The sequence below is a fragment of the Myxine glutinosa genome, chromosome 1 (genome assembly GCF_964187855.1).
Source record: "Myxine glutinosa chromosome 1, kmMyxGlut1.1, whole genome shotgun sequence".
NCBI classification, from domain to species: Eukaryota; Metazoa; Chordata; class Myxini; order Myxiniformes; family Myxinidae; genus Myxine; species Myxine glutinosa.
In genome coordinates this window covers 402,217,548-402,232,975 of record NC_136261.1, presented here as the reverse complement: position 1 = coordinate 402,232,975, position 15,428 = coordinate 402,217,548, and the positions used below count along the sequence as shown (strand labels likewise).

General features: G+C 43.6%; 2 protein-coding genes across 3 annotated transcripts in view; one reads left to right on the top strand and one right to left on the bottom strand.

Annotated features, from left to right (window-relative positions):
* LOC144888214 (E3 ubiquitin/ISG15 ligase TRIM25-like) overlaps positions 1-15,428 on the bottom strand; it is a 263,155-nt gene that overhangs the window by 171,497 nt on the left and 76,230 nt on the right. The gene's annotated exons all lie outside the window — the stretch shown is intronic.
* LOC137414983 (uncharacterized) overlaps positions 1-15,428 on the top strand; it is a 59,416-nt gene that overhangs the window by 28,667 nt on the left and 15,321 nt on the right. For both annotated transcript variants that reach the window (XR_013621898.1, XM_078770395.1), the window contains one exon: positions 15,234-15,374. Coding sequence is in view for 1 of the 2 variants with exons in the window: in XM_078770395.1 (XP_078626521.1) it covers positions 15,234-15,374 (141 nt within the window). In the remaining variant the exon portion in view is untranslated. The remainder of the gene's footprint in view (positions 1-15,233; positions 15,375-15,428) is intronic.

Genomic DNA, 15,428 nt, shown 5'->3' with positions numbered 1-15,428 from the left:
CAATCATGGAGGTCGACGAAACACTAATTTTTTGAGTAACTTTGATCGGATCGTCTCCAAACTTCATGGGAATCTAGTATATGGTCCGGCGCTCAGCTGATTAGTTTTTGGTGGCGATCGGCCTTGACCTTCATGGTTAGCGCTGGAGGTCGAAAATTATTGACCCCAAGGTCAAATTTTGAAATCGTAGGTACCATATCGAGTAATACCTCATATGAATGCCCTTGATGAGTGCTTCCCAGATCTGTAAACAGTTTGACGCTATGACGTCATTTGATGACGTCATGACGAAAAAACGGAATTTTCACATTTTGGCAAGATACGGTTCACCCTGTGGGTGACATATTTTTATTTGGGTGTTACCCAAACAGCATTTTTGTCCGTCGGTTGTTTTCTCGTACAGTTGTGGTCTTTCCCCAAATGGTGCAATCGCATCTCCACTATTTTGTTTGCCGGTTCTTATTGCAGTCTTTGCTGTTCCTAATCATCCTTATACTCCTTCTCTCCTTCACCTCCCTGTTCCCTTCTGTCCTGTATGTTATTATCCACGTACGCATTTTCATCCCATTCAATTGTGTTGGTGTTGTCCCTCGGTCCACGATTATAACTCAGGTCTGTTTCCCTTCCCCATTAGAGTGGTTCTTTGTTTGCTACACCTCTGTCTCACCACACCTTTTCTGCTGGGTCCCAAGTGGCGCACCACATGCCAAACCATTGCTTCATCGCGCAGTCCCTCCCCACGCCATTGTGGCCACCTTGCCACCTCTCCTCTGTCCATCCCTGACGAGCATGTGGCTCCCATCCTACTCATTTCTTATGCTTGTCTTCTGGCCTTCACCGTTATTGGTTCACGAGTTATCAAGTGACCACTATATTCGTCATGGGTGTGTGTCTGTCTGTCTGTCTGTCTGTCTGTCCGCAGAATAACTACCCGATGATATTGTTACGGTCCGCGGATTAGATGTTATTTTTACCGAGCGGTGGTGTAACCGCGGCCGAACAGTTGTTCCCCACTAAACCCGATTCACCCAACGTTGGCCGTATCGCGCCACAGCTACTCAATCTGGAAAACTCTAAAGCAACCGAATGCAAAGAGGAAGAAGACGTACAGAAGAGTAACGGGATTTATTATTATTTACACACATAAGCAAAAAGAGCAGTCACGATTATTTACAGGGGACATGAGACGCAGGTGACACAGTGAAAATTACTAGCTTATACAGACTTAGTTACTACCCAGGACAGAACAAACAAAGACGACTCACACAGGGAATTGCAGAGTGGATTGGCTGGAAGGAGGTGTGTGGCTGGAGGGGGAGGACGGCACGGAGCTGGCTGGAGCTTGATCCCGCACGGGACGTCGGGCTGGACCTCGACGGCCGCTGATGCCACCGATCCTGTCGTGTGCGTGGGATCACGGGTCGGATCACGGTCGGAGCCGACGCGCTGGTGGGGGGTCTGGCGTGACGGGTTCTCTCCTCTCTCTTTCTTTTGTCCAACCACTCTTTCTCCAACGCAACCACTCAACGCAACCACTGACCACCCCTGACGACCAACTCAGCTCTTGTCATGGACCTCTCTTTTCAGACTCATCTCCTTGTCTCAGTAAAAGCGCATCTCTCTGACGACCCAGCTCTTTCCTTTGTACCTCACCACGCAGCTCAGCTCAGCCTTTCAGCTCCTCTCTTGGACTCATCTGCTTGTCTCCTCCTCTCGTCTGCTTGGACTCCCTCTCGTCTGCTCTTGGGAGCTTCCCGTGGCGGGTTATATAGGCCCCGCCCCTCAACCTTTGCGAACCTCCCCCAAACGCTCTTCCTCCGCCCTCTCAAACCAAACCCCTCATGCTCGGTTGGTTGTTCGGGGCTGGCTCCCTCCTCCCCTCTATGACGAGGTGGAGACACGCCCTTCTTCTCCGACCCTGCCTCGTGGTCAATGGCGGCAATTGGAGGGGATGTAATTGGCAATGGCAATTGAGGCCTGGCAATGACGAAAGGGAAAATGGAGGTTTTGGGAATGGGATGAAGGGAATCTACTCTTATTTCACTCGGTGCAATGGAGTATCTATCTATAATTCCAGTAATCTCTGTATGTCTGTATGTCTGTGACCGCTGTTTCTCGACAACCACGGGTCCGATATACTTTAAACTTGCCAGGTATATTGCTGGGGACCCGAGGATGTGCCTTTTCAAGGTTTCATATTAATCGGAGAAGTAGTTACCGAGCTATGTCCAAAAAACGATTCAACCAATCAGAGAGCAGCGAGCTATCACGTGTGCCGAACGTGGCGAACAGACTCTGCCTCGGACGGCACATTTGAGAGCGTATTCATTTATTTCACGTTGGCAAACTATGTTGCCGCTATGTTGGCGTTAAACTATGTTTTAAAACTAATTAAAACTAATTTGCGATTCTTTCGCTTTCCTGCGCATTTGTGCACGCTATGGCGATTTCTTTACCAAACTCCGCAAGCCGTTCGCTTTGGACCAAACCATTTCATGTAAATAGAGGGGGGGGGGATTGTCACCGTACTCGCAAGCCGTTCGCTTTGGACCAAACCATTTCATATAAATAGAGGGGGGGGATTGTCACCGTACTCGCAAGCCGTTCGCTTTGGACCAAACCATTTCATGTAAATAGAGGGGGGGGGATTGTCACCGTACTCGCAAGCCGTTCGCTTTGGCTTTGCGAATGGACCAAACCATTTCATGTAAATAGAGGGGGGGATATAATTTTACATATATATATATAGTTCGGGCATGCCCTAGTTTAAATTAATGGGAGACACAGCCTTACCCTAAGACACATAATAAGATATAAGCTACTGAACAAGGGTTTTATCGGGTCCTGCAATGTGGTGTTTATGGAATAACTACCGAGACGCCCTTTGACCTTTACACTACGGAGTTATTTACAAGGAATCATTACATTTACAAAGGGTGATCTTTACAACAATTTACACTACAACAACTAAAAAAAACAAGCCATTCTCATATCCACAACACTATCATCCGATCTTGATGAAACTTGGGTGGGAGGTTGATATCATGATCACATTGTGTCCTGCATAGAGTGGGTGGAGCCACTCCCGAAAAAGAGGTCTTTTTAGGGGGTAATCAATTTCAAGCGACATCTTCTCCGAGGGGTTTGGTGGAATCTGACAGGGGTTTCGATATTTGGTTAGGCCAATGTCATGTGTCTAGCCCCACGGAGCTCGATTTTTCATTTTCACCCCAAGGTCACAAAATTTAGAAAAGTCGATTTGTGATGGTTTTATTACATTGTTCTCTTCCTAACAACACAACAACAACAGGCATTTTAAGGCAATTTTCCCTGCAGGAGCGGGAGTTAGCCTTGCGGTCCCCATAACAATCTTCCCCATTTTGCCCTATTTTCTGCATCTCCCCTTCTTTAACCCCCTTGCCCGCATTTCTCCTTCGACCTTCTTTAGCCAAGTCTTTCTCGGTCTTCCCCGTCCTCTACTTCCTCCTACATTCATTTCCATCACTCTTCTCAACCAGTCACTTTCATCCTTCCTCAACACATGACCAAACCATCTCAACCTGTTTCTCTTCACAGCATCCATCACAGGCTCTATTCCCATCATCTTTCGCAATTCATCATTTGTCTTCCTCTCTTTCAACGACACTCCACACATCCACCGAACCATTCGCATTTCCACCCTTTCCAGCCTTTGTTGCTGCTCTACGTTCATTGCCCATGTCTCGCTCCCATAAATCATAACACTTCTCACACATGCAGCAATTGCAGCATACACCTCTCCCTTCAGCTTCAATGACACTCCCCTCCTCGTCAGCACGCCACTCAGTTCCCGAAACTTCTTTCATGCACATCTCACTCCAGCAACCGTTGCCGAGTCTGATCCACCTTCTCCATTCAGCATGTCTCCGAGGTATCAAAATGTTTTCACACCTTCCAGATTCACACCGTCTCCAAGATCCAACTCAACATTTCCTCCATCTGCAGCTCCCTCTGTGCACACCTTACACTTGAATGTAGCTGCCACACTGGTTAATGACCCTCTCAAACCACTACATTTTTGATGAACCCACTCAGCGCACATTGTACATTGAATGGAGTTCACTCCGACACCCTTCCTGCACACAGCACATGGCCACTTCGCAGTTCTTTCCACCTCACCACATGCTTTACCACTTGCCATCACCTTCGTTTTTCCAATATTCACCTTCAGACCTTTTGTCTCCATATATTCCTTCCACTTGTTAATCTTCTCCTTCAGTCCATCCATACTTTCTGCAATCAACACCAGATCATCTGCATACAACAACTCCCACGGTAAACCCTCCTTTACGTTCCGAGCCAGCACCTCCATCACATTGTACTACAAATAGTAGTACAAATAGTAGTACAAATAGTACTACATCACATTGTACTACAAATTGTACTACAAATAGCTACAAATAGTAGTGGAGAAAACGTAATTCTCGCCCAATACAGGTGAGGATCTCTTTACCAAATCGTGAAACAATACAACGACCACAAAGAAGCAGATGTTATCGCAATATAAGGTTGATATCTCGTCCAACTCAAGTCATGCTGCCGTCTGTGTACATGGTGAATGCTAGATCACTGAACAACAAGTTTGATGAATTTTGCTGCATTGTACAAGATTACGATCTGGACATAGTGGCTGTCAGTGAGACCTGGTTTAAGGACATTGTTCCAGAAAACGTACATAGCATACCAATCTACTCGTTGCTGACAAAGAATAGAAATAATCGTCGTAGAGGTGGTGTTGCCCTATATGTCAAATCTATCATGAATGCTTCTTCAATTGACATTGCAGTGCCTGAAGAACATGAGATTGTTTGGGCTCAATTACGTCCGAACAGACTACGAAGAGTGGTATCCTCCATATTTGTTGCCTTTGTCTACTCGCCTCCAAACAACGACAACGCCATCTTGTTTGTTCAATACCTTCACGTTCGCAATTGATGACATCCTCTCTCGCCATCCAGGTGCTGGTATTATTATAATGGGAGATGTCAATCACCTCGATCTGACTGCACTTATCGGCCATAATCTTAAGCAGGTTGTAGACCAGTCGACAAGAAATAATGTAGTACTGGACAAAATTGTGACAAATATGAAAAACCTCTACAGTTCTGTTCAACTTGCTGCTCCAATCGGGCAAAGCGATCACAGCGGGGTAATGTGGTACCCGAAACAACATTTCTCTTCCAATAATGATGTGAAGCGCAAAATTATCCGCCCAATGCGTAAATCAGACTTTCGTCCTTTCGGTGAATGGATAACACATCATGACTGGACAGATGTTATTAGCAAATGTGACGTTGAAGACAAGTGCACACAATTCTATACAGAGTTGAATTCTGCAATTAACATTCACTTCCCGTCTAAGATCATTAGATTCCATGTGGCAGATAAACCATGGATAACATCGGAAGTGAAAGTGCTGATTCATAAACGTCAAGCAGCATTCCATCGAGGATCCCCCAGCTGGAAAAACCTCCGAAATAAGGTTCAACGGAAAATCATTGAGGCAAAGCAAGACTTCTATAGTAACCGAGTTCAACGATTGAAGCGTGACAACCCAAGCTCATGGTATCGTTACATTAAACTCATGACGTCCAACACACAACAGGAGCTGATTATCAACTTGCCAGGCATTCCGAGCAGTGACTCCTTAGCAATTTCAAACGCCATTAATTCTTACTTTGTTTCAATTATGAGTAGTACATCCCCATTACACAAGGACAATATTCCAGCTTTTTCCCCTTTTCCACCAAATAGTGTTCCCATGGTGCAACCTACGATGGTCTATAAAGAACTATTAAAGACCAAAGTGGGGAAGAGTTGTGGGCCAGATGGCATCTCTCCTCGACTTATACGAGAGTTCACCTTGGAACTAAGCATTCCACTCTGTGACATTAATCAATGCCTCATATAAACAAGGTGTTGTTCCCAGTCAATGGAAGAAATCAATAGTTGTTCCTCTACCTAAACAATCACCACCGACATTGGACAAACTGAGACCGATTGCATTAACTGACCATTTTGCGAAGCTTGCGGAGCTATTCGTGTACCGATGGCTCATGTCCAACATTTCTGCTAACATCGACCCTCAACAGTTTGGGAACCGTGCAGGTATGTCCTCCACCCACTATCTCATACAACTGATGGATTTCCTGTATGGTGGATCTGACAGACCTGGTACAATTTCGATTGTAGTTTTGACTGACCTTTCGAAAGCTTTTGACTCAGTGGATCACACGGTAGCCATCAACAAACTATGTGATGGGAGCAAGACCTTCCTTAATTCAGTGGGTCTGCAGCTTCCTCGCAAATCGCATCCAGCAAGTTCGTTATAAGGGAGAACTTTCTATGCCTCTCTCAACAACTGGTGGAGTCCCACAAGGAACGCGACTGGACCCACTCATCTTCTTGGCCCTCTTCAATGACGCTCTCCAGTTATCTGATATTAAGAGGTGGAAATATGTGGATGACTTAACTTTGGCAGAGTCGCATCAAATGGACTCTCCATCGACCCTATCAACAGTCCTTTCAGAATTTGAACAGTGGTGTACAGATTCCAAGATGAAGCTCAACCCAGTTAAGTGCCAGATAATGCGAGTGTCGTTTATTCACCGCCAGCTGCCACCACTGCTAATCCAACTTAATAACGTCAGACTGGAGGAAAGTCAGCAGGTCAAACTGTTGGGAGTTGTTGTCAGCAATGATCTCAAGTGGGCAGATCATGTAAACCTCATCATTTTGAAAGCGTCGAGAAAGTTGTATATGCTTCGATCTTTGAGGAAGTTCCATATTCCGATAGAAGATCTTATCACTGTGTACATTTCTTACATCAGACCTATGTTAGAATATTGCAGTCCCGTATAGCATTCCTCATTGACACAACAGCATGCATTGATTGAATCAATACAAAGAAGAGCATTGAGAATTATTTTTGCTGGCGATTATGATTCCTACCACAATGCTTTGAGTACCTGCCAGCTGAATTCATTGCAAGAACGTCGTGAACAACTTTGTAGCAATTTTGCATCTTCTTTGTATCGTAGATTCCCAGACTGGTTACCAAACAAACAATCGTCACTTAGACAATTACGTCACAGCAATAAGCTTGGAGAAATTAGGTGCAGGACTGAACGTTACAGAAAGAGTGCAATGCCTTATATAATTAGACTTTTAAATACCATGAATGTGTTCTAACTAAGATTAATCACTTAACACATATTCTCCAAGTGAGATTCATAACAGATTTACCTTTTCTTTCCCTAGTTTTATATTTCAAGGAAATTTTTTTCTTGGAATGTGGTACCTATTATTGCAGCTATTTTATACGTGTGTATTTTATACGTGTGTATTTTATGACAATGGGTGTATTTCACAATAATGTGTGTACCTTAAAAGATGCTTATTTTTCATCTATCTATAATTCCAGTAATCTCTGTGTGTATGTGTGTATGTGTGTTTGTCTGTGACCGCTGTTTCTCGACAACCACGGGTCCGATATACTTGAAACTTGCCAGGTATATTGCTGGGGACCTGAGGATGTGCCTTTTCAAGGTTTCATATTAATCGGACAAGTAGTTACCGAGCTATGGCGATTTCTTTACCAAACTCCGCAAGCCGTTCGCTTTGGACCAAACCATTTCATGTAAATAGAGGGGGGGGATTGTCACCGTACTCGCAAGCCGTTCGCTTTGGACCAAACCATTTCATGTAAATAGAGGGGGGGATTGTCACCGTACTCGCAAGCCATTCGCTTTGGCTTTGCGAATGGACCAAACCATTTCATGTACATAGAGGGGGGGGGGGGATTGTCACCGTACTCGCAAGCCGTTCGCTTTGGCTTTGCGAATGGACCAAACCATTTCATGTAAATAGAGGGGGGGGATATAATTTTAGATATATATATATAGTACGGGCATGCCCTAGTGTTATTAATGCCTGAATATGGAGTTGTAGTGTCGTAATTTTTTTTATTCATTTTAATTATTATCTTGCCAAAACGAAGTTTTTGCAAGATGTATTAGTCAGCTTGTATGTTTGTTATCTTGCCAAAACGAAGTTTTTGCAAGATGTATTAGTCAGCTTGTATATTTGTTTGTTTGTGGTTAATCATTTTTTTTCACGTTTAGATCACTCTGTAGACCACAGTTATTATTGGAAACTCCTGTAACTTCGCATATCAGAGTCCTATAGAGATACCCTTCAGCACACAAAATTTTGAAGGTCAAGGTCAAAGGTCAAGGTCACTTTGCGGTCAATCATGGAGGTCAACAAAACCCTTATTTTTTGAGTAACTTTGATCGGATCGTCTCCAAACTTCATGGGAATCTAGTATATGGTCCGGCGCTCAGCTGATTAGTTTTTGGTGGCGATCGGCCTTGACCTTCATGGTTAGCGCTGGAGGTCGAAAATTATTGACCCCAAGGTCAAATTACGAAACCCTTATTTTTTGAGTAACTTTGATCTTATGATCTCCAAACTTGGTGGGTCTATAGGGTGTGGTATGGCGCTCAGTTGATTAGTTTTTGGTGTCGATCGGCCTTGACCTTCAAGGTCATTTTGAAGGTCATTCAATTTTGACCAAAAGGTAAAATTTTCAAGTTTCAGTTACCATATCGAGTAGTACCTCAAATTGAAGCCCTTGTTGAGTGCTTTCCAAACATATAACTAGTTTGACAATGTGACGTCATTTGACGGCGTTATGACGAAAAAACTGCACTTTTCATGTATATTGTATTGCTTTAGTTCGCATTGTTTAGGTCACTCTGTAGAGCACAGTTCCCTTTGGAAACTCTTGTAAGTTCACATATCAGAGTCTTTTAGAGATACCCTTTAGCACACAAAATTATGAAGGTCAAGGTCAAAGGTCAAGGTCACTTTGCGGTCAATCATGGAGGTCAACGAAACCCTTATTTTTTTAGTATTGTTAGTCGAATCAGCTCGAAACTTTACAATATTGTAGTATATGGTCTAGTGCACAGCTGATCAGTTTTTGGTGGCGAACGGCCTTGACGTTCATGGTTAGCGCTGAGGTCGAAAATTATTGACCCCAAGGTCAAATTTTGAAATCGTAGGTACCATATCGAGTAATACCTCATATGAATGCCCTTGATGAGTGCTTCCCAGATCTGTAAACAGTTTGACGCTATGACGTCATTTGATGACGTCATGACGAAAAAACGGAATTTTCATGAAAAAATTATTTCCTCAGTTCTCATCAAAATCTTTCAATATTTCATGTGCGTTGGTCATGAAGACATACTATTCACCATACGAAATTATTAAGGTCAAGGTCAAATGGCAAGATACGGTTCACCCTGTGGGTGACATATGTTCATTTGTTTGTTTTTTTGTTTTTTTGTTTGTGGTTAATCATTTTTTTTTCACGTTTAGATCACTCTGTAGACCACAGTTATTATTGGAAACTCCTGTAACTTCGCATATCAGAGTCCTATAGAGATACCCTTCAGCACACAAAATTTTGAAGGTCAAGGTCAAAGGTCAAGGTCACTTTGCGGTCAATCATGGAGGTCAACGAAACCCTTATTTTTTGAGTAACTTTGATCGGATCGTCTCCAAACTTCATGGGAATCTAGTATATGGTCCGGCGCTCAGCTGATTAGTTTTTTGGTGGCGATCGGCCTTGACCTTCAAGGTCATTTTGAAGGTCATTCAATTTTGACCAAAAGGTAAAATTTTCAAGTTTCAGTTACCATATCGAGTAGTACCTCAAATTGAAGCCCTTGTTGAGTGCTTTCCAAACATATAACTAGTTTGACAATGTGATGTCATTTGACGGCGTTATGACGAAAAAACTGCACTTTTCATGTATATTGTATTGCTTTAGTTCGTATTGTTTAGGTCACTCTGTAGAGCACAGTTCCCTTTGGAAACTCTTGTAAGTTCGCATATCAGAGTCTTTTAGAGATACCCTTTAGCACACAAAATTATGAAGGTCAAGGTCAAAGGTCAAGGTCACTTTGTGGTCAATCATGGAGGTCGACGAAACACTAATTTTTTGAGTAACTTTGATCGGATCGTCTCCAAACTTCATGGGAATCTAGTATATGGTCCGGCGCTCAGCTGATTAGTTTTTGGTGGCGATCGGCCTTGACCTTCATGGTTAGCGCTGGAGGTCGAAAATTATTGACCCCAAGGTCAAATTTTGAAATCGTAGGTACCATATCGAGTAATACCTCATATGAATGCCCTTGATGAGTGCTTCCCAGATCTGTAAACAGTTTGACGCTATGACGTCATTTGATGACGTCATGACGAAAAAACGGAATTTTCACATTTTGGCAAGATACGGTTCACCCTGTGGGTGACATATTTTTATCTGTATGTTTTAGTGATTGCAAATTATTGACTTATTTATTTCATGATCTCGTATTTTATGTTATGTTGTAAATCATTCACAATTCAGCTTTGGCTGCGACGAATTGATAATAAAACCATGATTGATTGATTGACTTAGTACCGACCCCTGATGCATGCCCACCTTCACCTCAAACTCACCACTGTTCCCGTCCTTCGTCCTGACAGCTGTGCGCGCTCTTTTGTACATTGCCATCACTAATCTGATCAACCATTCCTCCACTCCTAACTTCCTCAATGCCCATGTCACTACTTCACGTGGAACCCTATCGAATGCTTTCTCCAGATCAACAAACCCAAGAAACAACTTCTTCCTCTTCTCCATGTACTTATCCTGCAACTGCCTCACAATAAAAAGCACGTCTGTCGTTCCTCTTCCTGGCATAAATCCAAACTGCATTTCCTCAATCTTCACTTTCTTCCTTATCCTCCTCTCCAACACCCTTTCCAATACCTTCATTCCATGCTCCAATAACTTTATCGCTTGATGCAAGCCACAGTCCAGAGGGTCACCTTTCCCCTTGTATAGAGGGATGAGGACATTGTTCACTTCCTGATAGGGTGAAATGTCGTACATGATCTTATATTATCACATACATCATGAAATACAAGTTTTCCAACAAATTTCTGAATCTTTGACCTTTGAAGGTCACAAAGGTCAAAGTTGTCGGAATCGAACCAAATTTTCGGTATTGTGTAGCTAACTAACCTCATAACTGATTATACATTATTTTCTATCTCATTTCAAGCATCAGGAAGGGCATCCGGCCATAAAAACATTGCCTCAAACAGGGAACCATGATTGTCATGGGGCCCGCAAGGCTAACCCCCGCTCTAGCTGGGAAAATGGCCTTAAAACGATCATTCATTCATTCATTCATTCATTCATTCATTTCATATTTCAAGGTCAGTAACCTTCGTTTTGACATTTCCAGGCATGGTCTGTCCGGGCCTGTTTCGGTTATAGTCCGTCCTTTGTCATTGAATACCGCTCGCTCGTGAACCATCGTCAACTCCTGACTTGTCTATTTTATTAGGTTTCCTCTACATTAACAATGTAGAGGAATACCTATTGTTTTTCCTCGAGTTTTTCTTCTCCTAATTCTTCGCCACTGTTTTTGATGTCCATAAATTTTAAAATCAATGTTCTCAGCGAGAGGGACATTGATTTTAAAGTTTATGGGACTCTTCCCTATGAAAGAGGGAAGAAGTAGAAAACTTGTCATCACTGCCAGCAGTTTATAAAGTGGCAGTTCTAGTTTTATTTTTATTTTTGGATTTATGTGCTGTTGACACAACTTTTTCGAATTTTTTAGATAGCACCGTCTCTGCTCTGGTGGTCAATCTGGTCTTCTTCAGCTTGTCCATGAATGTAGCTTCTCTACTGGCCGTTCCCCACTGTTTGTCTTGAATAGACTTTACAGTTGTAAATGGATTCCTTCTCCGCCATGCTCCAACATTCGTTTTTTAGGTTCCTTCTCTTGAGTCTGTACCCAGCCAGACACAAAAAAACGTGTGCATCCAGCGACCTGTAGTTGGCCATCGCCTCTGATGAGTAGATCCCTGATATGACACAATTCATAAACATGTGATCATAAACATTGCATTGAGATCAATCATTACTACAGGCTGAGGTATACACTTAAAGTGTTGGCACAGTTGGCAGGCCTACAGCATGTGGTAGCCTGTACAATACATATTATAATACTGCCAAGATGGTGGGAGAGCCTACAGTAGAGCTAGCCTAGCAGAACAAATACTCGCACTATACTACTACAATGGACTGAGTGGTGTACTGTAGACTGTAGAACCATAATAATAATACTCCCCACATGCTGGTATTAGGAGCCTGGTGTTGGCTTAGCGGTTCGGGTGCCGGCTTGGGATCCTAGGATCCTGGGTTTGAATCCCGGTCGATCGCTAAATTAACACCAGGGGGGTTGACTCAGCCTGTCATCCTTCCGAGGTCGGCAAATTGAGTACCAGCTTGCTGGGATAAATGATCCCGGTGTGTACCCCGGTTTAGAATAGGTACACCGTATCCCTGCGCATTGTAAGAGGCGACCAAGGGTTGGCGTCAGGAAGGGCCTCCCGCCATAAAAAACATTGCCTCAAACAGGGAACCATGATTGTCATGGGGCCCGCAAGGCTAACCCCCGCTCTAGCGGGGAAAATGGCCTTAAAACGATAATTCATTCATTCATTTTCATTCTTCTCTTGAGTTTAGTTTTTGAGATGGGTAGTACCTCTGCAGCCTCTTGGCTTGGTGCAAATCGCTGTCCCTATTGTGAGTTGGTCTTTCTTCCCACTAGAGGAGGTGCGGCTTCATTCTTTGCAGTGAGCTCGGCCACACAGACTAACACCACATGATGGTCTGTGTCCCATAATTTGTTTTCTTTTCCTTTATTTCCAACACACATTTAGTTTGTCTAAGGCTCTTACCTTCCCCTAGCCCTTCCCACATCCTTATACAGCCCATCGCAAGTAGTTTCTCACCTCAGGGATCCCTGAGCTGGCGATTCGACATTACGTTCATCGATCGCTTCTCTGCATAGTGTTCCTCCGATGCTGCATGCAGCACACAATCAACCTGAAGGCCTTGTTCGAGTTTGCAGACCTCCAAGCCTATTATATCTGTCGGCGAAGTGTTTTTCCTTGCCCTTCTCAGCATTTCCTTCCCAGCCAGGTCGTCCTCATATCCTCCAGGGACAGGAACAGTCTCGGAGCGTCATCCCTGGAGCAAGCAGGCCTTCAATCCACATTTGCCTCCTATCAGGCTTCATCTCTGCTCCTTGATTATCCTCTCTGTCCCACTCAAATTACCAGCCACATCATCCTTGACTCTCTCCCATCGATGCCCAGTGATCCACAGGGTTCTCCAGAGACACAAAGAGCCTTGGAGCATCGACGCGGGGGATACATGGGCCTGCAATCCTCACGGGTCTTGTATTGGGCTTCGTCTCTACTCCTTGATTATCCTCTCCCTCCCTCTCAAATTACCAGCCACGTCATCCTGGAATCTCCCATCAATGCCGAGGAACTCACACGGTTCTCCAGAGACACGAACCACCTTCAACTCAGTGGGGTTGAGAGGCGGGAGGGGATGGGGAAGGGCTGATTTGGGTTTGCAATCTATATGCACCTCATAACAAGCTTCATCTCCACTCCTTAAATACTCCTGTGGAGTACCGGCAGAAAGTGGGCGTGGTGATGGGCTGCCATACCTGACCTAACGTGGCTAGTGGTGTTTGTGGTACTTTCAGATGGGATGAAAGTTACGTAAAAAAATCTCAGTTTAACTGTGGTGTCACAGCAAGGTTTGCTGCAAATTGGACATGCAGTCCATAATATTGGCATTTATTGTGTCTCCGACACGAAAGACTTCGATTCCCAGGTTATGCTTGGAAGTAGCTGTATAACTACCTCGCACATTCAAAGTGATACGTGGGGATAAGCAATTGGTTCATGTATGTCTGTCAACAAATGTGCACAACTTATTTGAATAGAATATAATATTTTGAACACGAATCGGAACACAAATCGGTAAACAAACCTGTCGTTTAATAGTACTTTGGCTGTCAATTTTTGCCGACGGCACATGTGCAGAGAAGACTGAGATAATATTGTGATTGTTGTGAAACCACCAATTTGCCTAATGGGTGCGAACATCTATGAACATGTAGAACTCTCTAGAAACAGTTATGCTCTTAGTTTATGTGCACAGATAGACCTCCACCCGTTGTTCAGAGTGAAAGGGACAAATGTGTTGGGTGGGTTACTTAGGTTTTCCCCCTTCTCTCCAATTCTCTTACATGATGCTCTCGCATCTTCCAAATGCAACCACATTGCAGACAAAAAACCAAAATGAGGGAAGGACCGTGGCTGTATGGGAAAAACCATGACAAGAGGTGCAGCTGACCTTGGGGACAAGTTGGCCATTCGGAATGATTGTTGTTGCTGGAGTGTCTGCACTGAGTCAAAGGGCATGCCACAACCTCTCCACCTCACATGCACATTACTCGCTCATATGTCTGCCCAACCCAATTGGCTTAAATGCCAGAATGCCAGAGTAGCTGCTGTTGGAATGTGCTGCCTTCCTGTTGAAGGAGAAGCTGCCTACCTGTTTGTGTCATGGAGGGATCGCCTGCCCAAACCGGGCAACACAACAATGGTGTTGCCCGGTTTGGCAGTCTCAATCGGTGTCAGTAGTTGCTTAACATCCCGTCGGGCCAAGAACCTATCCACGGCATGGCGGCCTGTAGGTCCAGACATCCAGGAGAGTCTGAGAAGTCCCACTCGTGACACACCCCAAACCCCATGTCTGCAACAATATTTTCACTCTGCATGCTTGGCAGCCAAACAAAATTGCAAATAATTCCAAACAGGTAAATTACTGTTTATAATGATATCATAAAGGACACAAACACCAGGCACAAATAACTAATGTAATGTGTTAGAGTGATGCAATAGACATTGCGCAACGCCAGTAAATTCCTAAAAATTTTAAAGATGAATTTTACAATCTTTGTTTTATTTAAATTGAATTAATACTGAGACTGTTCAACACAAATCACCTTCTTGTTATTTGCACTAACCCACAGTTTATCAGTACTTGGACATGTTAAAAAGGATGGTGAAAAGGGTGATGTCGAAGACTGCTCGAATGGTGCTTAACATCCGGAATTTTTCTTTTTAACAATCTTTAACTTCATTATTGTATTTAAATTGAAGTATACATTCCATGACGGAACATGTTCTATGAACCCTCGGGATGGTTCTCAATCTCATTTCCCTGCAAAAGACCGACGCTGATTTGTACACAGGTGATGTCTATCCTGTAAATATGGAAGGCAGACAACACAACAACGATTCATCTGTCACAGAAGATTCAAAATGTGCTTCTGCTAAGGAAGGTTCAGATGATATTCACATGATAAACGAAAGTGCTTCCTGTTTTGCAACTGGTGAGTGGAAACGTAAAAAATTAACATACAATCTTTTGTGTTGAAAAAATATAT